Source organism: Cheilinus undulatus, linkage group 9 (genome assembly GCF_018320785.1).
Source record: "Cheilinus undulatus linkage group 9, ASM1832078v1, whole genome shotgun sequence".
NCBI classification, from domain to species: Eukaryota; Metazoa; Chordata; class Actinopteri; order Labriformes; family Labridae; genus Cheilinus; species Cheilinus undulatus.
In genome coordinates this window covers 4,617,332-4,642,056 of record NC_054873.1, presented here as the reverse complement: position 1 = coordinate 4,642,056, position 24,725 = coordinate 4,617,332, and the positions used below count along the sequence as shown (strand labels likewise).

The 24,725-nt window shown below is 39.3% G+C and overlaps 2 protein-coding genes across 4 annotated transcripts; both read left to right on the top strand.

Moving 5' to 3' along the window:
* The first annotated feature begins 1,765 nt into the window (after positions 1-1,765).
* LOC121515413 (hyaluronidase PH-20-like) lies at positions 1,766-6,335 on the top strand. Its single transcript, XM_041796167.1, has 3 exons — positions 1,766-2,679; positions 3,498-3,587; positions 5,723-6,335. Exons 1-3 carry the CDS (start codon positions 1,774-1,776, stop codon positions 6,062-6,064), a joined length of 1,338 nt encoding a protein of 445 aa, XP_041652101.1. The 5' UTR covers positions 1,766-1,773; the 3' UTR covers positions 6,065-6,335.
* Positions 6,336-8,210: 1,875 nt separating this feature from the next.
* Positions 8,211-21,162, top strand: LOC121514809 (hyaluronidase-5-like). 3 transcript variants are annotated; one of them, XM_041795158.1, is made up of 5 exons: positions 8,211-8,473; positions 15,618-15,728; positions 16,497-17,439; positions 17,813-17,902; positions 20,273-21,162. In XM_041795158.1, the coding sequence occupies exons 3-5, from the start codon at positions 16,516-16,518 to the stop codon at positions 20,684-20,686; spliced, it is 1,428 nt and encodes a 475-aa protein (XP_041651092.1). In that variant the 5' UTR covers positions 8,211-8,473; positions 15,618-15,728; positions 16,497-16,515; the 3' UTR covers positions 20,687-21,162. The 3 variants fall into 3 exon arrangements, with proteins under 3 accessions (XP_041651092.1, XP_041651091.1, XP_041651094.1); XM_041795160.1 differs by lacking the exon at positions 8,211-8,473 and adding an exon at positions 13,074-13,321; XM_041795157.1 differs by lacking the exon at positions 15,618-15,728.
* Positions 21,163-24,725: the final 3,563 nt, after the last annotated feature.

The window sequence follows — 24,725 nt, the reverse complement described above, 5'->3', positions numbered from 1 at the left end:
ACACTTTGTTAGACAGCAAAAGCCACTGTAGAGTAGTTTTGGTAATCCGGTCTGAAGTTTGTTTCTCTCAGTGTCATACATTAAAAGTTTAATGATTTTTCTAATATAACAGTGGACATTAGATCATATTTTTTTTACTCATTTTATTTTTGGTGTTTGAAAACGTGAATGAAATGAAGAAACTGAAGACCATATTGAAAAAAAACTGAGAAAAGTGGACCCAGAATAGGACATCAGTGTGTGGCCGAGATAACGATCGATCAGAGTGAAGAAACCATTTCCTCTGACACGTGAAGCAGCAAAAACACAGACGGAGAAGTTCAACAACAAACTGTCAGTTAGGAGAGCAGCAGGTAAGAACTAATGATGTCTTATCAAATATACGAGTATACTGCAGAAATAGTTCTTATATGTAGTATCTGTAGCTGTTGTGAGGGAGATCATTGGAAAGATAAAGGTGATAAATCATACAATAACTTATATAAGGTTTCAGAATGAAGGCAAATTTTAGTTAATTGTCTCTGTATATAAAATAGCCATACTGCAACCTGGAAATATACTTTTTGGGGGACTAAATGAAAACTATGTAGAATTTGTACCTCCTAATCTTGAGCTAGAACATTTATCCTGTATTACAATGCCTTTAAAAGGAATTAACCGCTTGGACCTTTTATTGCTTTTAAAGAACAGTCATGATGTATTTCAGCTTTCTTGACAAAAAAAAAAAAAAAAAAACTCTTTCATGTCAGTGTACAAACAGATTTCTACATAGACTGTTAAATGACTGGCCTTAATTCATCAGAGGTCCAGCCAATTAGTGGTCGTAGTCTCATAATGTTTCTCAAGTGATTGCAGTATAAAGACACCTGTGTCTGGAAGGCTCAGTCAATGGTTCATCCGTATTCCTGGCTACCATCACACTATGAAGACAAAAGAACACTCCAAGCAACTCAGAGAACGGGTTATTGAAAAGTATAAGTCAGGGTGTTGAATACAAACAAATTCTAAGTCTCTGAACATCCCCCAGAGTTCAGTTAAATCCATCATGAAGAAATGAAGGAATATGGCACATGTGTCCTAGATCAGACCGTCCTCACAAACTGAGTGAGCGTGCAAGAAGGAGACTAGTGAGAGAGGCCACCAAGACACCTATGACTACTCTGAAGGAGTTTGAAGCTTCAGCAGCTGAGATGGGAGAGACTCTGCAGACAACAACTGTTGGCCGGGTTCTTCACCAGTCAGAGCTTTATGGGAGAGTGGCAAAGAGAAAGACGCTGTTGAAGAAAACTCACATGCTGTGGGGATGCTTTTTAGCAGCCAGCAGGATTTTTTGTCAAAAAAAGCAAAATTATAACGACCATGATTGATTCGTAAAATCACTAAAAGTGTAAAACATCCAAGGGGGTGAAAACTTTTTATAGGCACTGCACTAGACAAGACGGAGTTAAATAGATAATTTACAAAAACTTCAGACTTGTGGACTAGAATCAATTATTATTTGAACATTGTGAGTTCCTATACCGTACTATTGGTGTTATCAGTTGACTTGTTCTATTATTTTTTGGTGAGAGAGCATTTTAGCAACCATATTTGAAATTATTCATCTAGGAACATCACCGGCGTACCCCCAAACTCATACAATGTTAATCAGCAGTTTTATTCTTAGAGAACTTTTGATTTAGCAAAGGTTAAAATGGATGATGTAATGGCTAAAAGGGGGTCATGACTGGAAATCTGACTATTCTTCTCTTCTTCCATAAGTCTAGAGCTATCATGACAGTCCTGCTCATTCTCTCCTGCGTCGTCCTCTTTACTTCCCCAGTCCTCACACTGCCCCCTACAGAGCCCCCGCTGATCGAGGGTCACCCCTTCATCGCCACTTGGAATATTCCAACAGAAAAGTGTAGAAAATTCCAAATCCACCTAGACACTTCAGCCTTCCAGGCCGTTACCACACCCAACCTGGTGCATGGTCAGTTCCTCACCATCTTCTATGAGCATCGCCTCGGCCTCTACCCTAAGGTTGACACCACAACACACAAGACTAGCAGCGGTGGAGTCCCTCAACAAGGCAACCTAAAAACCCACCTCGCCAAAGCCAAGAGCCAGATAGAAAAGTACATCTCCAAGGATTCCTCTCCTGGGTTGGTAGTCATAGACTGGGAGTCCTGGCGCCCCCTGTGGGACCGGAACTGGGGATCGAAGCGTGTTTATCAGAAGTTGTCCATCGCTCACACCTTGCAGATGGATCCATATTCATCGATGAGCAAAATCTCTGCAGAAGCAAAACGCCAATTCCAGGAAGCCGGGCGGCACTTCATGGAGGAGACCATCACCCTGGGCATCAGAGAGCGCCCGAGCTGGCACTGGGGCTACTACCTGTTCCCCGACTGCTACAACTACAACTGGAATCATACCGGCTACACAGGGAAGTGCCCTGCTGATATGCAAAAGCAGAATAACCAGCTGCTGTGGCTATGGGAGCAGAGCACCGCCCTCTTCCCCTCCATATACATCCACCTGCACCTGAGGAACTCCCCAAAGACCACCCTGTTCGCTCGCAACCGAGTCCAGGAGGCAGTGAGGGTATCCAAGCTACCAAAATGTCCATACACAGTACCAATCTATGTCTACTTAAGGCCACTGTACCGGGACCAGAACCTGGTGTTCCTGAGTGAGGTACGAGTATGCATGCTAAATCGTTTCCCCTCCATGTTGACTCTCCATAAAACTCAGTATGAAAGAAGCAATCTTAATACCTATCTTTTCAGCTACAAAGGTTCATGCATCCTTTTTTCCAGTGGGATCATAATGATGAGACTTCTGCCGTCATGACCCTACATGCACATGTGAGGTCATGCACATGACCTGACACCATTAAAAATTCTCCTATTTATTGAGAACGAGTGACTTTACGACTCCAAACATGCTTGGATTCAGAGCAACATAGTCCTGACTGGCAGTATCACTTTTTTTGCTAACTCAAAAGTCTTGGGTTTTGCTTCACATAAACTGAGTAGTGACTTGAAGGGGGTGAATATTTATGCAGTTACTTATTTTACATTGCATATTTTTAATTAATTGACATACTCTTAGGAAATCTGTTTTCACTTTGACATTAACAAGGTTTTCTTGTCAAAATAGACAAATTATAGTGACCATAATTGATAACAATAATTTATAAAACAAAAAAAGGGTAAAACATCCTATGGGGTTAATAGTTTTTATATGTTTGCTAGGCTCACATAAGCCCTCATACTGAGTAGAAAGTTCATATAAATATGTTTTTAAAGTCTGAAATTGTTTCCAACCTAAAAGGTTACTTAGACAATAATATCCTAAAATAATTTGGTACATTTTTAAAGCAATTCCCTTTCTGATGACAAATTTTACATGACATAAATGAGAAAACTGGTCTTAAAACTTCTTATATGGTGGTTAAGTTCATTCAAGCATAAGGTTTAAAAGCTTCTCTGTGAATTGTCCTGTCTTTACAGACTGACTTGGTCAGCACTATCGGAGAGTCTGCAGCTCTGGGAGCTTCAGGGATCATAATGTGGGGGGCAACCAAAGACTACGACAACAAGGTAGGCTTATTAAAGTCCCTACTGGTAGATACCAGTTTTTTCTTTCTAAGCTCAGATTGAATGTCTGTCAGATCCATCTTGCAGAGCTCTGAGTGGAAACATTTTTTCCTGGCCAAACCAATGAGCATTCTATCTCTCTCTCACGTATAACACTGGTTTAGTTGTACTGCAAGCCTCTTAACAATGGTGACCAAAGTTTTTATGGTGGAAAAGATGTTGTTGTTTGTCTTCTGACAGGCTTTAGCAAGCGTTTAATTCAACTACTGCTCCACGATAACATGCAATGAAGCTTGGATCTTCCAATACCATCCTGAGACAAAACAGCAGTCAATGCATGAAAACACCACAAACACTGTCTAAATTCAAGGCCATGTTGGCTGTTGTCTTTGACCTTAGAGGGATAATTTTGGAGGAGTGGGTTCCAGAGGGGTCAACAGTAAATCAACACTAATAGAAAACATTTTTTGTCAGTGGTGGACTATGGTGATGTTTTGTACATGCACACCTTGTCTCAGAGTTTACTGTGTGTCATGGCCCTGAGGTTTGTGTTACTTACTTTAAGGCTCCTACCCATCACTGTTTGCTGTACGCACTTGTGATGGTCTTCTTTGTCTGCACGTAGATTAAATAACTGGCATTTTCTGATGTATAACACTAATTCCGGTCTACTTCCTTCCTTTCTTCTGACCTACATCAGTCAGAGGAGCTCTGGAACCTTCTATCTTTGTTCTCAGGATAGTTTCTAAGGGTCAGAACTGAACTTGGAAAAATGGCCGTTAAATGTGTGGCTCCCTCTGCAGAAATTTGATCTGAAACTCAATGAGTTGGCATGATTGGTCGCTTTTAAAAGGATGCTGGATGACTTGTAGATGTTCTGCTTTATCAATGGGGGTTTTAGGAATTTTGTCTAATTTTGACAAATATTTACATATTTATTTAATGTTTCTAGTATGCTATTATGCTTATATGTATGTCTGCTTATTGTCAGTCTGTAACTTTGTTGGCACACTTGAATAAGAGATTTTTTATCTTAATATTTTCTTTTCCTGGTTAAATAAAGGTTATATAAAAATTCCAATAAAACAAAACAGCTTCTAGAAAAACTGAGAAAAAAAGAAGAAAGGGACCACGGTTGCGAAAAATGATTTCACTCCTTATCAAGACAACACTCCAGCTCCCACTGAGCTCTCAGTAAATACTGGACCAAAACAAATCACAGTGACGACCACCCTCCTTATTCACCTGATCTAGTCCCGTGTGACATTTTCCTTTTTCTAAAATCAGATCTGTGCTCCAGAGAACAAATTTAGAGTCTGTGTCAGAAGTTAAGAAAAGAACCACAGAAGTTCTGAGACAGAAGAAGACCTACTGCACTGATTTGATCAGTGAAGACCTGAGTGCAGCGGTGTGTTGATGCAGAAGGAACATTTATGTTCAGTAAAATTGTATTACAGTATCAGTCCCATTTCTTATTAGCCATACCGTGTATGTATATATGGAACAGTCTATCTGGTATAGCTGCTGAAGTAGAGTAACACTAATCTTGATTGTAAATGTGTAAACAGATTAGATGGTAGCTTGTAAAAAGCTCACAGCCGTGTCTCCTCATTGGTCAGGCTCTGTCTGCTTCAGCAGCCATAACAAAAAATGTGCATTTAATTCTCTTCACAGGTCTAAAAAAGGGGAACACAGATGACAAGGCATTAATCAGCACATATCTATTGTGCCCTTCTTTCCTCTTAAGGGAGGAAGTGGCTGCTGCTCTGCAGTGTTTGCTCTCTTAACTCACAAATGTGAAATAACGCTGTATCTGTAGACACTGTACTGTGTGTGATCTGAATTTGTTCTTATCTAATCTTAGCTTTCTTCTTCATCTGTTTTCACAATATCTAAAGACTAATCATTTGTTTTAAAATACCTGTTTTTGTTTATAATATGTTTTGTTTGAATTTGACACAAAATTCATGCCATAGAAGACGCCTTATTGTAGTAGTGTCTGAAATCTGAGTGAGCATTGATATTCAGTTTATAGTGAACTCATTCTATCCCATAATGCATTATGAAAAGTAGTGAACAACTGATGGCCACATTTTTTCCCCCTGATCTTTGATTTTAACCCTACCTCCTCTCCCCAGGGTTCCTGTAGAGCTCTGTCCGAGTACCTGGTGTCCACAATGAACCCTTACATTGTCAACGTGACGGCGGCTGCCATCGTCTGCAGCGAGGTGTTGTGTCAGGGGAATGGCCGCTGCCTCAGGAAGGACTATGACTCGGGCCACTACCTGCACCTGAGCCCCGCTGACTTCAGCATCAAGAAGACTGATGGGAAGTACGAGGCTGCCGGTCTTCCATCTGCTGCTGATCTGAGGACATGGGCTGAACATTTCACCTGTCAGTGCTACAGGGGATCAAGCTGCTCACCTAAACTGGTGCACCCTAAAACGACCAAACACATCTGGGTTAAAACTTTATACTAAAGCTTAAAACAGCAAAATTTTCTATTGGTGCAGATGAAACAGTTGTTTGTAATTTGATATAATATTACATTAGATGATTATTCCCCTTAAAATGGAATGAATACCAGGCAACTGGACATTGAATGTTGTAAAAATAATATTATAATCAAAAGTAACACCAATGATGACTCTTGAATTGATGACTCAAAAGAACCTTAATAAATGTTTTTTCTCAAAAAAAGATGTTTGTATTTGGCATCGGTTTTCTTAGAGCTAAATTATACACAGGCACATGACGAGTTAAGGTCTGTTTCTAACAGAAAACAGCGTGAGAGTTATTTTTCCTCTGTGTCCTTAGCATGGATGAGGAACAGGATAACACCAACCACAAAGGTCAAGCACTTTTCAAAGTGTGAGGCAGGCCTCCCTCAGGGGCAGTGTTGCCAGATTGGGCTGTTTTATGATGGATTATTCAGGGTAAAGTTGGCTTGGGTGGGAGTGGGGCGGGTTTTAAAAGTACACAGTAAATTTACCTGAGTAAATTTTACTCAAACTGAGTAAAATTTAACTCTGAAAAAAATAACATTTGTTCCCTGTCTATTTGGAGTAAAATTTACTCTGCTTGCAGAGTAATGTTTTCAGAGTTGTTTTTACTCTATAAAGTGTTTTTATTTAACTCGAAATGATTATGTGCTCCACAATGAACAAAATAAAAACAACTCTACATCAATTGCACTCACTACAGAGTAATTCAGACCTTAGTTTATTCTCAATACAGTGTTACATTAAGTCTTTTCAGAACTGTTTTTCATTCTTTTTAAACATAGCACAAAAAGTAAGGAAATTTGTGTTTGGTACATTATTTCCTTGTTGTAACAATACTCCTTGGCAATAAATTTTATACCGTTGGAAAGCCTGTTTATTATCCTTTTAAATGGTGCCACATTTGTAAGGAACATGCATTTGTGGGATGGGCAGCAAAGCTGAGTATGTGGGTTTCGCCCATGAAAAATGTGCCAAATCTTCTCCTCCCTCCTTTCCTTACTTTTTATTCTAATTTTAGAAATGTTTCTACTCATAATGGAGCAATTTCTACACCATACAGAAATGGGTAATGGTTATGTAGAGCTGTATCTCACTCTAAATAGACTGATCTTCCTCTTGATATAGAGCTACATTATTTAGGGTCTACTTTGTGGTTGTCAAATTTAGATGTACGAACATATCACATTAAGGCCATCCTTGAAGTGCTTGTTGATGAAGAGAATTTGTGAATTTTTAAGCAAAAAGTTCACATTTTTAGGGGTTTAAAATAAGATTATAAAGTTTTTTATTTACAAGAAAAAACACTCAGAATTTCAGAGTTTAAAACATAGGATATTTACAAGAAAATGCGCAATTTCCAAGTTTATAGAGTCTTAAATTTGGACAATAGAAATTCAAAAATGCAAAATTTTAAAAATCCTACATTTACAATAGTGTTAGGCCAATAATTTACGAGGAACCAACTAAGTTTGGGTTCACTTACATTTACAACTTTTAAAGTGAAAAATTTTTTACTTGTTTTAACTTGGTAATCAACAATTTTTTAAACTTGAGAATTCAGAGATTTTTCTTAAAACTAGCAAATCCTCTTTATTGTTGTTTTCAAGAGTGGCCATAATAGACTTGTAATAATGGGTAGTTTATACATCGATTTGTGTCTAGATGAAGTGTATGTGTGCCTTTTATTTTCAGATTCTTTCACTTAAAACTAAATTGACTGAAATTTTCCAAGTGGGTCCTGGGGGGCTCAGCTCTTCTCAGGCCTGAGTAGGGGAGCCCTAAGGAAAATAAGGAGGGAACCACTGCTGTAGAGTTCAGTGGGGGTCCTGTTTATGATTGGGCGAGCATTCAGAAGCGCGTGCATGAAATCGGTGTGCACGTTGAGCTGTGAGTGCATGTTTGTGTGTATGTGTGTGTGCATATCTGCAGGAAAAGAACACTTTGGCACACAGATAGGCTAAAAATGTTGTTTTGGTATTATCTACTGCCTACAGTAGCCTGTGTTGAGTTAGCTGAAGTCATGTAAACCTGGAAGATATCCTACTGTACAGGAAGAATGGGGATCCTGATAAACAGCACAATGAGTAGAATGTTTCAGTATTATACATCATAGCTAGCAAAACATTGTGGAGAGAGGAGTTATGAATTATTACTTATCACCACAAACACACCATCCCCTCTGTGGAGCACAGTGGGGGCAGCATCATGCTGTGGGGATGCTTCTTGGCAGCTGGGAGGCTTATAAAGGCAATGATAATGCACACCCAGCTGCCACATACTTGAGTGACAGCTGTGCCAGACTGAAGTTACACACCAGACGGAGTTACTATCGCATGTTCATCTGAGCTTTTAATCGGAGCAACCCAGGCCTTTCTGCATTTAAAGGTATCAAACACAATCTATCTGCTGTAAAGTTTAACAACTGTAATAGTTAGCTTATTTATCACTGTTGAAATGCAGTGTACGCAACTGAGCTGAGTGTGCTTGTGTAAACGGGACCAATGTGATTACATTATTTAGTACTTGCTGCATTGGTGACTTGCAAGATATAGTTTTCTTTTTGAAGAGTAGAGATATGCTGATGGCAGTGATGCACCTGAGGTCTGTACGCTGTGATGGTGGGCTGATGTTGCTTGTCGTTAAAAGAGTTAATTTGGGTGAGCTTAAGCAGTCTGTGGACGCCTATGGAGCATTGCACGGCGGTTCAGAGAAAAAACTGTGTATAGTTTAGACAGTTTTTTTGTGCATTGCTTAACTAACTTTTGCAAAGTGTGGGGCAAAGTGGATAGATGTGATAACTACAGAGAGAGAAGACTGATTCTGGAGGGATCATGTCTTTTTTAGGTTCAGATTTTCCTGGATTGGTCCTGATGATGCTCCATGTATGGCCACAGTGTGTAACAGGTCATCACACTATGATCAGGCTCTATCTTTTAGTTTCCACTGGACAGTTTTTGGCACTGCATATTCACTTTCAAGAGTTTTAGACTCTTCTCTCAGCAGACGTGTGGACTTGTCAAAGCAAGAGAAACTCAGGTAGCTTTAATAACACCAGTCATGAATCTTGCCCATTCAGGTGTGTCAGTAGACAAGCTGTACAAATTTCCGTGGCCTTGGCACTGGATCATATTAATAAAGAGCAGTCATTCTGATGGTAGGTTAGGTCATATCAATTATCTGTTTCACAGGTTCTTTCTTGTCTTTGAGCAGAAAATAAGAGCTTTAGGGTAAATGGAAAATGAGATAAGTCAGGAGACAAGATTTCCTCATCTTCAAGGCTTCAAAAAAGCCTTTTTAAAATATCTTGATCGTGTCAAAGACCACGAGATCTTTTGTTTATCATTCCTTGATGCCTCCAAAAGTAGACACCAACAAAAGTATCCTAAATAAAGTAAAGACACAGTAGGAACCAACGCGTCTTTGCAGAAAGTTAAAAGCAACCATTTAAATGTGCTCTGATGTCTGTTTTGTAGTAATCACTGAATATTCTTTTGCACATGTTCCTAGTGTTAGCGTCTCTTTTGTTGTCGACACTTTTGCACCATGAGTGAAGTTACCTACTCAGTTAGTGACATTATCTCAGAAATGGATGTGACTTCCACGTGGCAGGTGTGCTAAGCTTAATCTTGGAGCCCAATTTAGTAAGGTCAGGCTTACCACAATACCACAGCTGCGCTTCATTTGAGTTGAAAAGACACAAAAAATATTATTGAGTAAAGCTAATGAATAACAAATGCTTTAGATGAAAAATCCCCTATGTTACAAAAACAAACTACCCATTTTTATTAAGTTTTGGGTTTTGAAATATATAAAGAGGTTTAAAGGAGATATTTACCCAACTAATCTAAGCATATTATAGTTGTTAATGGTAGGTATCATGTACGCAATTATTGGTTAAAACTTGCACAAATAAATTGAGTACAAATTGGTGCTTGAATTTCATTAAGTAGGTCTGATAGGTTGTTTTTATGGTGTTTTTTTCTTCCAACTTCTGATGAGTTGTAACCAGAGTAGACGTCTTCGATGTGTTGCTAAATGTGAGTTCTGACGAAATTTTTCAGCATATGGAGCCATTCGTGTATGCAAGCATGCCTTTACACTAACAGAGATATCTGTTTCAACATATTTAGCTCTGCTAAAAAAATACAAGATGAATAGTCAGTCTTGTAATGAACCACCTTTGATTGTAACTCAACTGTTTCAAAAACAAATAAATTCCTGCTTTAGAAAAGTGTTGTGTAATTTTTCTTGAGGCTGCGGGTTTTTGTAATACCAGTCTGGTGTGCTTTTCTTGTCACAGCGTGTTGTGTAAACATTTGGACATGTGCAATGTTGATGTTGTGAAATGTGCTACAGGTGCATCTGAAAAATTAGAATAGCATGAAAGAAAGTTACTTTATTCACCCATAACTTTAATGCAAGAACTTTAACGTCCATATATGCTTGATTCATCCCAATAGAAGTTAAATATTTCAAGACTTTTGTTGTCTTAATGTTGATGATTAGGGCATACAGCTCATGAAAATCAAAACTCTTATATCTCAAATAATGAGAATAAAAAACCACGAACCCAAAAAAGGATTTGTGATACAGATATGTCAACCTTCTGGAAAATGACTTTCATGTATGGATTTAGTGCTTAGTCAAAGCTCCTTTTGCAGAAATTACTGCATCAACGCAGCATGGAGCCAATCAGTCTATGGGACTGCTGGGGTGTTATGAAGCCCAGGTTGCTCTGTTAGCAGCCTTAAGCTCGTGTGGATTGTTGAGTCTGGTGTCTCTCATATTCAGTGTTGGGAGTAACACACTTTACTAAGTAAAAATAATTCTGCTGCACTGAAGGTTACCAAGAGAACAGTGGCCTCCATGATTCTCAAACAGAAGAAGATTGGCACAACGGGACTCTTCCAAGAGGTGGCTGCCCTGCCAAACTGTGTAATCGGGGGAGAATGGCCCAAATTACCCAATCTGGGTTATATTGCAGTCTTTAAACAAATTTGGCTTCGGTGACTACTTTTCTTCAGCAATAAAAATTATTTATAAGAACAGTAATACTTCTATAAAATTAATGGGTGGTACATCCCGTAGATTTGATCGGGCAGCAACATCACTGCCTAATCAGTAACTGCCGTAAAATGCTTCGAAAGCCTGCGAGTGGATGTAGACACTTGTTTGCACATGTACAGTACAAATCGGGTTTCCGGGATCAGGTACCGACAGCTACACTCATGGTGCAGAAGTGTTTAACATAGAAACAATTCAAAGCATGATGGGAAAACTCCACCCCTCAAACTTAAAATGGCAGTGCCTCTCACGTATTTCACTGCCCATTAAGCAACCAATTCTGCTGGGTCACTATTTCTAATTCAACATTGGGTCAAACCTACCCAACCTGTGACCCAACAGCCTTGACCCAGCATTTTAACCTGACACACTGGATGGATTTGTTTCACACATCCATCTGGTAAACCTCTCATAGACAGCGCTTGGGAAAGGGCAGAGCCTTTGAAAAAACTCGGAGGGTGATTGGATGAACGTTCTGTCTGTCAGATCTTTACGGGCCAATCAGAGCAACAAAACACGTGAAGAATCGACTCTTGCCAATCCGGTTGGGACTTTGAAAATAACTCAATGCTGTTCTGACAAAAACTGACGCTATAGAAGCATCCATGCTAATCTCTTCCACCATAATCACACCAGCCTCTTGTCGCAAAGTCATGGCTTCGCCGCGCCCAGGAGTACTGCCTCTTACTCCTGATTGGTCCTGTCACTTCCATACAGGGCCTAGTCTGTTCAGATAGGAGCTTTGCAAGATGGATTTGCCAGTGAGAAACATGAAACGGGGGAATCCATCTGCTTTGCAAGGTTACCAGCATTTGGGTTATAAAATAACCCAGCATTATTAGTGTGCAGGAAGAAAGGTGACCAGGAACCCCATGGCTACTCCAACTGAGATTTGGAGATCCTGTGCGGAGATGGAAAGAGTTCCAGATGGACTAACATCACTGCAGCCCTCCATTGATCTGGGCGTTATGGCAGAGTGGCTGTAACACCATCACCCACTTTAATGGACTTTGTACATATGCAAGTGTGCTTATGCATGTTTTATGTTATTACTGTGAAAGCAGCCAGCAGGAGGGGAGAGGGGGAGAAATCGCACCCTAGCATGAAATAAAACAATTGCAACTAATGTGAAAATGCCCCAGCCACAAAGTGTACTTGCAAATACTGATAACTCAGAAGAGCTTCAGATCACGGGTGTAAATGGGATCAGAAGTAAAAACATTTCTCAGTTGAGCTTTCCGTGCACCTTAGGTTTTAACAGAATGTGTCACTGCAGAAAAAAAAGACTTCACACAACAATAGAGAAGATAATGAGTAGAGTTATTGAAAGCTTCAAGCCCAAACGTGTTGGTCTATCAGAGATTCTTTTCTTTAAAAAACAAGCTGCTGGAGTCTGGACCACCAAGATAGAAGCTAATAACCACACCAGTGTAACATCTATCAAGGGTAAGTCTCTCCAAATTTCTGATCCCATTAATCCTACATTCAAATAAACCATATTCTTACAGGGAATCTGCATTCATTTGCACCACAACATCTGTACAGTGACATGTTAGTCAGAAGTAGTGGAATTGTGTTTATCTATTATTCATCCTCCAGCCAAAGTACAGGTAAACCTCGCCTTTGTCAGCCTGTGACGACATTTAGCTGACACTAAGCAGAAGTGATGATCAATAAAGGAACAGCCCAGCTTCTCCCTGTGATTCACTTCTTAGGTGATGAAAACTGGTAAATTTCCTCCTCTTCATTTCCCTTCTAACCACAGCTGACCAAGTTCAAACTCTCACTGCATTCTTTGCGTGTCCTGACACAGCCCTCGGATAAGAGCGGCACTTGTGTCCACACATTGTCCTCATCCCGGAGCTTCCTCAGATATCTTCCTCCAGGCAGGAAGGGGGGGGGGGGGGGGGTGAGTTCATCCTCCGCCTGGAACACATCAGGACGTCCCAATAAATAACAGAACACCTCGGGCTTACAAATCATTCTACTCTGACAAGTTTCCACAAGTGTTCGTCAGCTGTAATTGAAACTCTAGCAACAGCTTATTTAAAGAGGAGCTGTTTTGACTCACAGAGTAGAGCGAGGTTAGCGTTTACGACGAACAGGTAATAATTTAACAACTCACAAGGCAGGCAGATTGGACGGCGAGAAGTTGGACCACCAGGACAGGTAGGCACTTAGCTAATAACGTCTCATTTAAATGTGTCATTTGGGTTTAAAGGTTTATTGATGTTTTCTCAGAGTTTAACCCAACATTACTGGGGTCGTGCTGTTTTTACTCTGTATATGAACCATCGGGAGTGTTGCTTTTTTCTAAAATCATAAAGCTGTCAGGCTGTAAGCTGCCTGGAGACAAAGCTACTGTAGTTACACATCAGATCCTATGACCTTGTACAGATACCGAAGCTAACACCATGTTGAGAGTGTAAAACTATCAGTCAGTGCTTTTACAGTGAGAACTGTTTTTATTGGGTTTGTGAGGCAGCAGAGCAGGTGAATCAGTGTTATCAGTCAGCACAGACAGGTGCTCTGATTAGCTTGTAAAAACACCTACGAGTAGAAATGCTAACTTTTATCAGAACAAGACTTACGACTATGGGGCACTTGTTGATGGCTGACTATAAATAGACGTAAAGTCTCTGAAACATCTGTAGTGCGTCTGGTTTCAGCGAGCTCCTGTCATTTTTAACTGACCTTCTGTGGGATTGACAAATACAAAAACAAACCCAGTAATTTCTAAAAAGTAATGTCACTTAAATACAAATATGTAATGTAAAATAAGTGACTGCATAAATATTCACTCCCCTAAAGTCAGTATTTAGTAGAGTTACCTTTGACTGCAATCACAGCACTGAGTCTATGTGGATAGGTCTCAATCAGGCTTGCACATCTGGACCTTTACTGGACCTTGACCTAGCTTTGACTTGGCCACTCCAGAACATTCACCTTGTTGTGTTTAAACCGTTTCTGTGTAGCTTTCTCTGTATGCTTCCAGTCATTGCTAAGAAAATAAATCTTCCAAACCACAGTTCTCTTGCAGACTGAGTAAGATTGTCTTCCTGGATTTTCTATATTTTCCCGCGTTCATTTCACCCTCAGCCTTTTGAAGCCTTCCAAGGCCGGCTGCTGAGAAGCATTCCCACAACATGATGCTGCCACCACCATGCTTCACAGTTTTTGGTGTCTGCCAAACTTCGCGTCTTGTCTGATGGCCTCAAAACACCCTTTTGGTCTCATCATACCAAAGAACTTTCTTCCTCTTGACCATGGAGTCTCCCACGTGCATTTTGGTGAACTCTAGTCCAGATTGAATCTGAGTTTTCTTCAACAGTGTCTTTCTCTTTCCCACTCTCTCATAAAGCTCTGACTGGTGAAGAACTCGGCCAACAGTTGTTGTCTGCAGAGTCTCTCCCATTTCAGCTGCTGAAGCTTGGAACTCCTTCAGGGTAGTCATAGGTGTCTTGGTGGCCTCTCTCTAGTCTCCTTCTTGCACGCTCACTCAGTTTGTGAGGATGGCCTGATCTAGGCAGATTTACACATGTGACCTATTCCTTCCAGTTCTTGATGATGGATTTAACTGAGCTCTGGGGGATGATCAGAGCCTTGGAAATGTTTTTGTATCAATCCCCTGACTTATAGTTTTCAATAGCCTTTTTATTGTGGTTCTTAGGGTGTTCTTTTGTCTTCATGGTGTAAGGGTAGCCAGGAATACTGATTAACCAGTGACTGGACCTTCAAGACAAAGGTATCACTATACTACGATCACATGTGACACTTTCACTGCCTTCAGGCAATCCTCATTTTAATAATTGTGAGACTACTAGCAGCGATTGGCTGGACCTCCTTTGAATTAGGTCAGTCACTTTAAGATATTCGTGCAGTCACTTATTTTACATTACATATTTTTATTCAATTGACATTGCTGTGTAGAAATCTGTCTTCACTTTGATATTAAAGAGGTTTTCTTTAAAGTGACTGAGTGATTGAGGAGAACTCTAAATCTCTATAGACTTGTTAAAATCGCTTCAACATTTCCAATGTTCAAACAAAATAAGATTGTTTTTTTTCATTATTTTTTTAACGTGCATCAATTTTGCACAAAAACATGGCGAACTACATCTGTTGTGTATTGAAACTAAGCGCTGCCAGTGCAGAAAAACAGCAGCTGTAGAAACAGTCCCTTATTTGTACGTTTAATTGGTCTTTCCCCCAGTGAAATAGCAGCTTCCCACTCCCCCAATGCAGGGTAAAGTGGATTTGACGTCTCTAAATTTCACAGCTGGATTTGTTGATGCCATGTACAGCAGGCAGGAACAGAAGCTGCCGATGTCTCATTCCTCAACAATTTTAGAGTCAGCCATTCTTTCTCAGGATGTTAAAAACTCATAAATCTCTTTTAAGTCAAGACATGTGGTGCTATATCACAATTGTCATAGGAGATAATTTTCCCCTTTTTTTTAACTAGAACTGAATGTCTCTGAACTGCTGATATGGAGAAAAATGACGAATCCAAAACATGGAAGTAAACAATGTGTGTGTCATGAGTTCCAGTAAGAAACCAGAACATTTTGAGGAGGTAAGGGGTGTAAAAACGAACTGATTACAACTGTAAACAGTATTATTTCAAAAATAGGCGAAAAAGTTAACTGGCAGTAGGTCATTGGAGTGACTCTGTGACTGTTGACTGGTCATCAAAGTGACCGTGTGACTGTTGACTGGTCATCAGAGTGACTCTGTGACTGTTGACTGGTCATCAGAGTGACTCTGTGACTGTTGACTGGTCATCAGAGTGACCGTGTGACTGTTGACTGGTCATCAGAGTGACTCTGTGACTGTTGACTGGTCATCAGAGTGACTCTGTGACTGTTGACTGGTTATGAGATTAACTCTGTGACTGCTGATGGGTCATCAGAGTGACTCTGTGACTGCTGACTGGTCATCAGAGTGACTCTGTGACTGTTGACTGGTCATCAGAGTGACTGTGACTGTTGACTGGTCATCAGAGTGACTCTGTGACTGTTGACTGGTCATCAGAGTGACTCTGTGACTGTTGACTGGTCATCAGAGTGACTGTGACTGTTGACTGGTCATCAGAGTGACTCTGTGACTGTTGACTGGTCATCAGAGTGACTCTGTGACTGTTGACTGGTCATCGGAGTGACTCTGAATGTTGAATGATTATCACAGTAGCTCTGTGACTGTTGAGTGATCATCAGAGTGACTCTGTGACTGTTAAGTGGTCATCAGAGAGACTCTTTGAGCTACTCTTCTTAGGGGAAGAAAACATTTCCGTGTCATGCAAAACATCGCTTTCTTATTTTTGTTTTTTTCTTCCTCTTTACAGATTGGATCATTGTTTGAAAATGAGCCAAAAGCATTTTGTCATCTTTTTCCTCAACATGTTGGCTCTCCTTTGCTCTAGCCGAGCCTTACCGAGGACAGACCCTCCTATACGCCCAGAACAGCCCTTCATGTTCATGTGGAATGCCCCCACCGAGCTGTGTGAAATCCGCTTTGGCATGCCACTCGACCTTTCCTATTTTGATTTCGTCAGCAGCACCCTTAAGACTGCAACCAACCAGAGCATCTCCATTTTCTACACCGACCGCTTTGGTGTCTTCCCCTATGTGGAAGAAGACACCGGTGAAATGTATGAGGACGGTTTACCACAGCTGGTCGACATGGAGGAGCACCATGAAGAAGCTGAGGATGACATCCAGTACTACATCCCTTCCCACCAGCCAGGCCTTGCTGTTCTGGACTTTGAAGAATGGAGGCCACAGTGGGTCAGAAACTGGGGCAGCAAAGATATCTACCGACAGATTTCCATTGAAACCGTGCAGAAGAAGAACCCCACTTTGTCTGAAGAGGAGGTCGAGGCTCGAGCGAAGAAATCATTTGAACGTGGAGCTAAGAGGTACTTTCTGCGATCTCTCCGCATCGGGAAGAGGCTGAGGCCGAACAGACTCTGGGGATACTACCTGTACCCTGACTGCTACAACTATGACTACAACCAGGACATGGCGGGCTTCACCGGGGAGTGCCCCCCCCTTGAAGAGAACAGAAATGATGAACTGCTGTGGCTCTGGAAGGAGTCCACAGCCCTTTTTCCATCCATTTACCTTGAGGCGGTGCTTAAAGACTCCCAGCAGGCTCGGATGTTTGTCCGTCACCGCATCAAGGAGACCATGAGGGTGTCGATGCTCCCGAACAGCTCGTACTCCATCCCCATCTACGCCTACATACGCCCTGTGTACAAAGACAGCGTTGATGACTACATGTCAGAGGTTAGATACACCTTCGAATGCCAAAGAGACAAAATCTTTGCCAGACACAAGCTTTGTATGTAAGAAGATGAATAAACAATGAAACTATACTGGTGATTCAGGATAAATTAGCTATTATCAGCCAGTTTGTTGGTAAAACTATGTATATATGTTAGTGTCCTTATTTGCATCAGTGTGAGAGCAGGATGATGCCACAGTTAGTAGTATCCAGCTGCTATCTTAACTGCTGTGCACCTAAAATGACAACATGGCACAATTGCTTCAATTAAAAAATTGAATACATTTATTTTGGACCCTAATCTCATTGCAACTGAGATATTAATGTAAACAGTTGCAGCTTTTCTAATTGTGTGGCTGGCTCTCTTTCTTGCAGTATGATCTAGTGAACACCATCGGAGAAGCTGCTGCCCTCGGTGCTGCAGGAGTTGTCTCTTGGGGAGACATGCAGGTCACAGACACAGAGGTAAAACAGACAAATAATGAAGTCCATACAGTTTACAGCACCTCTATGTGCTTTAGACCACACAGAATATTCCCTTACATTATCAGGTTCTAGCTGATGGTAGGTTTTTATTATTAGGCTATTGTTCAGATAGCATCTAAGCGAGAGGGAAAGAGGAAACGCCCCTGAATGTGAGTCATAGCACACAAAAAGAGACTTAACTTCATTTGATCCTGTCTGGCCCACTGTTTTTTTTTAACTATGGCAAAGTACCACATGTTATACACCAGCAGATAGCTCTGATTATCAGTATCCTGACCATGTAAACAATTCCAGGATAAAACCACCACAGCAGACATTTAGACTACAAACTAACAATAATAAAATATAGGATAACTAAGGCTGTCAAAAAGTAAAAAAAAATAATAGTGATTAACCCCTTAAAGCCTGAAAACACAAATAATAGCCAGAAAATTCTAATTTTTTGGAAATGAAATGTTCATTTAACTTTCTACTGAAATTTTTAAAAATCCAAATTTCCATAAAATTTAACTAATACATTTTTAGTATCTCATTTCATTCATTTGGTGTTTTTGGTGACTGATAATCCACTTGAGGGCATTTTTATCATTTATCAGGTTGTATTCAGAAGTTTTTTTGAGTAATTTATTGAGCATATTGATGAGATAGAGGTATCATCAGTGTATAAAATTTGCAACAACAGGCGTTAAGGAGTTAATCTCAGAATTTCCATGGTTAAAACAGTTAGTTCATTCTATCTGAAACTGATGAAGTCTGGCGTTACTTCACGAAAGTCATACCCCAGCTGTGATCAGCTGGTAGCCAGCTTCGCTTCCCCCACCCCAGCTGCCTCCTTAATATCTTAAAGCTTGTTGCCCCCCTGTATTCAGATTCATGCTACTCTGGATTAATTGCTTTGAAAATACACTGCCTGGCCAAAAAAAAAAGTCGCCACCTGGATTTAACTAAGCAAATAGGTACGAGCCTCCTATTGGATAATTACTGCATGGGCCATTATCTTTCAGCTGGCAACAAGTTACTTAACCCCAGCTGATGCAATGAGTAACTTCTCATTTCTTAAACAATGGATTTTGTCTTCCCTAATGGCACGGGCATATTCCAAGATGACAATGCCAGGGTTCATCGGGCTCAATTTGTGAAGGAGTGGTTCAGGGAGCATGAGACATGATTTTCACGCATGTATTGGCCACCACAGAGTCCAGACCTTAACCCCATTGAGGATCTTTGGGATGTGCTGGAGAAGGCTTTGGGCAGTGGTCAGACTCTCCCATCATCAATATTAAAATTAATGCAGCATTGGATGGAAATAAATCTTGTGACATTGCAGAAGCTTATCGAAACAATGCCACAGCGAATGCGTGCTGTAATCAAAGCTAAAGGCGGTCCAATGAAATATTAGCGTGTGTGACCTTTTTGTGGTGGCGACTTTTTTTTTGGCCAGGCAGTGTAATTTCATTGTTTTTAATACACATGGTCTTATTTACGGAATTAATTATCGCTTGAATTTGTCGAAAAATACCTAAGATTAACCCAAGAATAATCACATATTAAATTGCAATATTTGGAAAAAAATGGCAATTAGATTATTTTTGCAAATCGTTCAGCCCTATTCAAAACTGTTTTTGTGTCATCCCTGATTTTTCTACTGCCTTAAACTACAGATAGTTCACTTTCTGTTTGGATATACCTGTTTTAATAGGTAGACTGAAGACTATGATAGCCACAATTAAATGAATTTCTAATTGAAAAGAGAACAGTAAAATGCAAATGTTTGAAAACATAATGAGCTTTGACTTGTCCACTGAGCTGTCTGTGAGTTTTTAAAGTGAAATGAGACTTTAAGGAGCAGGGAGATGCTAACAAGATGAATCAAAGTGCTAAAAGGCACAGAAAATCATGCAGTTAATCCTGTTTGAAAAAATTGTGCAGAATTGTTGGACCTTAGTGAATTGTAAAGAATGAAATTAACCAATTAATCTTGACAGCCCTGCAAAATATAAAATTAACTATTAAAAGCTCTCCTCTTCTCTCCTAACCATAATATTCTATTAAAAACAACCCAACTGCATCATAAAGATTCCCCACCATCTAAATCCTGTCAAATCAGACATTTAGTCCAAAATATGATGTAGAAAGTTTTGACAACAATCCAAACCTCTGACCTTTAGATTGACACTTCATTTGACCAGTTTGGACCTTCCTTACTTTGTCTTGAGCTTACAACAGCTAATGAGAGCCTGGGTTGAAGCAGAGTGCCCGCCTCTTTTGTGATGTCACCAGCCCCAGCCATAGCAGATTCCAGCTCTAGAAGACAGCTTATAACAAACCTTTAATTCCACTCTCCTGTAGGACTCCTGCTATGATGCCAGACGTCACCTGGAGCAGATCATGAACCCGTACATCCTGAACGTCTCCACTGCTGCCAAACTCTGCAGCAGGGCGCTGTGTCAGGGCCGAGGTCGCTGTGTGAGGAAGAACTGGGAAGAGGATGTCTACCTTCACCTCAGTCCCAGGAGTTTTAGGATCGAGCGGCAGCGGCGTGGCGGCCCTCTGACTGTGATCGGCGATCTCTGGCAGGACGACATCCAGTGGTTGGATAGGAAGTTTGACTGCATGTGTTACAGCCAGGAGCCGTGCAGGTCAGTCCAAATGTTCAACTTCATCCCTGAGGCCGTGGTCACAAAAAGGAATGGAGGTTCTGAAAGGCCCCGCCCCCTCCTGCTGCTGGTGATACTGCTGTGTCTGAAGTTCTGTTTGTCCTGATGGAAATATAAAGCAAACAACGGCTGCTTTGAGGCCATTTAAGAACAGTTCCAGCATTATTTCACTTTGATCAGAATGCTTTCTTTTGCTGTGTGTGATTGTTTTACCAGCACTGTGAACCCATTAAGATTTTAAAATTAAAACATATCATTCTCATATTTTTCTGAAAGCATGGAACATTTCCATTTAAAACATAGCCTTAGCCATGCTTCTGTAGGGGGTGGACTACAGCAAGGTGACGGAAATGTAATACAGAAGAGTCACCACTAGATGGCGCCACATCCTGACAGGCACAGAGGAAGCAGATGGAAGTGAAAGATGGAAAGTCTGTCAAGAAAACTATAGTGGTTAGAGATCAGTCTGTATAAAAGAAAGAATTTCACCTTATTTTGATTTCACTACAGCTTAGAAAGAACTCTGAGAAGAAAATGTAAGATAGACAATACGAATCATTAAATAAATACAGAAATAAACAATCCTGTCCTGAGTTCAATGGCTTTGTGATCAGAGTACGAATGCACAGGCTGTTATGTGGAGGCTACATGTTGCTGTGCTGAGGACCCTCTGTTTAACATGCAACTAAACTGCGTAGAGGAAATCATGCTGTCGGAGAAAAAACAACGTTGAAATGTGTTTTCTGTGTAGCATTGGTGATGGAAGGGACACATCCTCATTATCCTTAAGGATGCAGTAAACCAGGGGTGTCAAACTCAATCACAGCAGGGGCACAATCCTGAATTTAGGTCTAACCTGAGAGCCGAACAAGGTCAACATTTAACCTTAACGGTCAAACTCATTTTCACCAGTAATGAATATGGGGGGAAAAAACTTAGCACTGATCATACATGATTTTAAGATGAAAAAATGTCAAAATGATAAGTTTAAGAGCCTGAACTCTGAGATAAAAAAGTCTAACTTATTAGTTTAAAAGGCCAAAACAATGTTGGAATGACATTTAGCAGGCACTGCTGTTCAAAGCACAACACAACATTTAAAGTTAAAGTAATGATTTTAAAAGAAAAATTTGAGATGAAATTCAAAATAATGATTTTAATAATAATAATGATAATGATTTCAACACGCTGGATTATAAAAAAAGAAATCAAGAGTTTAAAAGGTCAAAGCATGCAATAAAATTCAAAATATTTTCAAAATATGAGATAAAAGCAAAAATGTTGATTTTTAAATTAAGAAATATGACATAAAATCGGATATACAACTTTTAAAAAAGAAAATATGAGATACAATTCTTAATTATAAATTTTAAAGTTCAAATATGAGAGACAGTACAATATTATGAATTTTAAAGGTCATAATATCAAATAAAATTCAAAATCATGAGCTTTTCTGGTAAAATTTGAGATAAAATTTGTAATCATGGCTTTTAAATTCAAAACTATGAGATTAAAAATATAAAATTAAATTAGAATCACAGGTTTAAAGGTTAAAACATGATATCAAACTTAAAAACCAGTAGTTTTGCAGAACTGAATATGAGATTTAATTAGAAAATACTAGTTTAAAAGGTCAAAATATGAAATGAAATTGAAATTTATGAGATTTAATGGTAGAAATATGAGATAAAATCAGAAACAGTGAGTTTTTAAGTAGAAAAAATGAGGGAAAATTCCAAACCCTTAAATCAAAAGGAGAAAACATGAAAGAAAAGTGAAAATCTGGAGTTTTAAATTCAATAATACGATATAAAATCAGCAGTTATGCCTTTTAAAAAAGAAAATATGAGAAACAAATTTGACTTGCAAATTTTAAAGTTCAAAATATGAAAGAAGGTACAATATTATGAATTTTAAAGGTCAGAATATAACCTATTTTAAAAAAATTCAAAATCATAGTTCAAAGGAAGGAATATGAGTTCAAGTTCACAATCAGGTCAAATTTGAAATCAAATTGGTAATCATGACTTTTACATTCAAAACTATGAGATAAAAAACAAAATTAAATTAGAATCAACAGTTTAAAGGTTAGCCTACAACATGATATAAAATTTAAAAACCAGGAGTTTTGAAGAACTGAATATGAGATTTAATTAGAAAATACTAGTTTGAAAGGTCAAAATATGAGATGAAATCAGAAATAGTTCGTTTTAAAGTAGAAAATGAGAGAAAATTTTAACTCTTTAGTCAAAGGAGTAAATATGAGAGAAAATTTTTGAGTTTTGAGTTGTCAAAATATGAGAAGAAAGTGGAAATCAGGAGTTTAAAATTCAAAAGTATGATATAAAATTAGTGATGCACGATAACTATTTTTTTGAACCGATACCGATAACCGATAATTTCCAACTCCTGATGGCCGATAACCGATAATAACCAATACATTTTTTTTCAATTGTTGATTTAACAAAAGAAGTTTATTTGATGTGTTTATGCACATCTGGGGGTAAGAAGGGGTTACTATGTAGTAAGCAAAGATATTTATAACTAATTTTAACTAATATCTACTGTGTTTTTCAAAAAACAAAGAACTATTCTGACTTTATAACTGTTATTATAGTTCACTTTTTTTTGTTAAACATTTGTGTACCAAGTACAACATACACAAACAACTGACAGACGGTTTTCCCCATAAAACCAAATGATAACAGGCTGTTATGCTTAACAAATGGAGATATTTGGGGGTCTGGGTTTTTTTTTTTTTTTTTTTTTGCTTAAGCCAGAATTAAAGCGAGCTGATGTTTTACATAAAGATTAAAAACATGCACTGACATAAGTCATATCAGAGATAGGTTAAGAATGTAAAGTCCACCGTGGTCTAACTGAATGAAACCACGTCAAACAGAGCAGGCAGGTATACGTCTATGAAAGTAGCGATGGATCAGGAGACTATCAGGCTGATTTTGTTACTATAACGTTGCGCCTTTTGGCTCTGGCAAGTTTTCTGCAGTTTTCAATGCCTGCTTAGGGTCAGAGCTCCGCTGACTCGGTCCTGATGCCTGCGGCTGAGGCAAGTGGCTGCTGCTGCTGCTTCGTTTTAACGTCGTTAGGATGATGACTATAAGTGACTTATAAGATCCGTCGAGGACTTCTTTGTACTCTTTGCGACCTTTGCAGGGCAAATTCTACACACGGTTATCCTTCCCATAAATACTGAATAACGCCACCGTGTTGTTAGCATTTTAACACAGGGGCTGCTACTTCCTCTTCTTCCCTGGTGCTTTAACAGCGGGTCGTGTACTGCGGTGCCACCTGCTGTTTTGGAATGTGTAGTCTCCTGAGAAAGAAAACAAACACCAGCACTACCGTGCTGACAAAAATATATGTTATCGGGACTCATCGTCATATCGGACCGTTAAGTATGATGTAATAATTTCCTGTTATCGGCCCGATAACTATCGGCCCGATAGTTATCGTGCACCCCTATATAAAATCAAAAATCACGAGCTTTAAAGAAGAAAATTTGAGATACAATTCACATGTGTGGATTTTAAAGGTCAAAATATTAGAAAAGGTACAAAATCAGGAGTTACTAAAGTCATAATATCAGATGAATTACAAAATCAGAGTTTAAAAGGTAAGACTATGATATAAAATTCACAAGTTTTCAGGTAAAATAAGAGATAAAATTGGAGATGAGAATTCCAATATATGAGATAAAATTCAAAAACATGAATTCCAAAGGCCAAAAAATGAGATAAAATTCAAAATCAGGAGTTTTAAAAGGCAAGGCAAGGCAAGGCAAATTTATTTGTATAGCACATTTCAGCAACAAGGCGATTCAAAGTGCTTCACATTAAAATACACTGACAAAGGGAAAAAAAGAAACACAATGGAAAAATTAAACCAAACATGTAAGAGGTGATTAAAAACAGCAAATAAGATCCACAAAAGATAAAACCTTGGTTCCCCTCACCCTTGGTCCGGAGACCGAATTCTGTCCCAGACATGTCTGGCCAATGCCAGATCCTTATCTGAGCTCCAAGCTCTTAACTTAAAAAATTTAAAAGGAGAATGTGAAAAGTGATAAAAACAGCACATAAAACCCCAAAAAAGATAAAAACACACATATAAAAGTTACAGAGCAG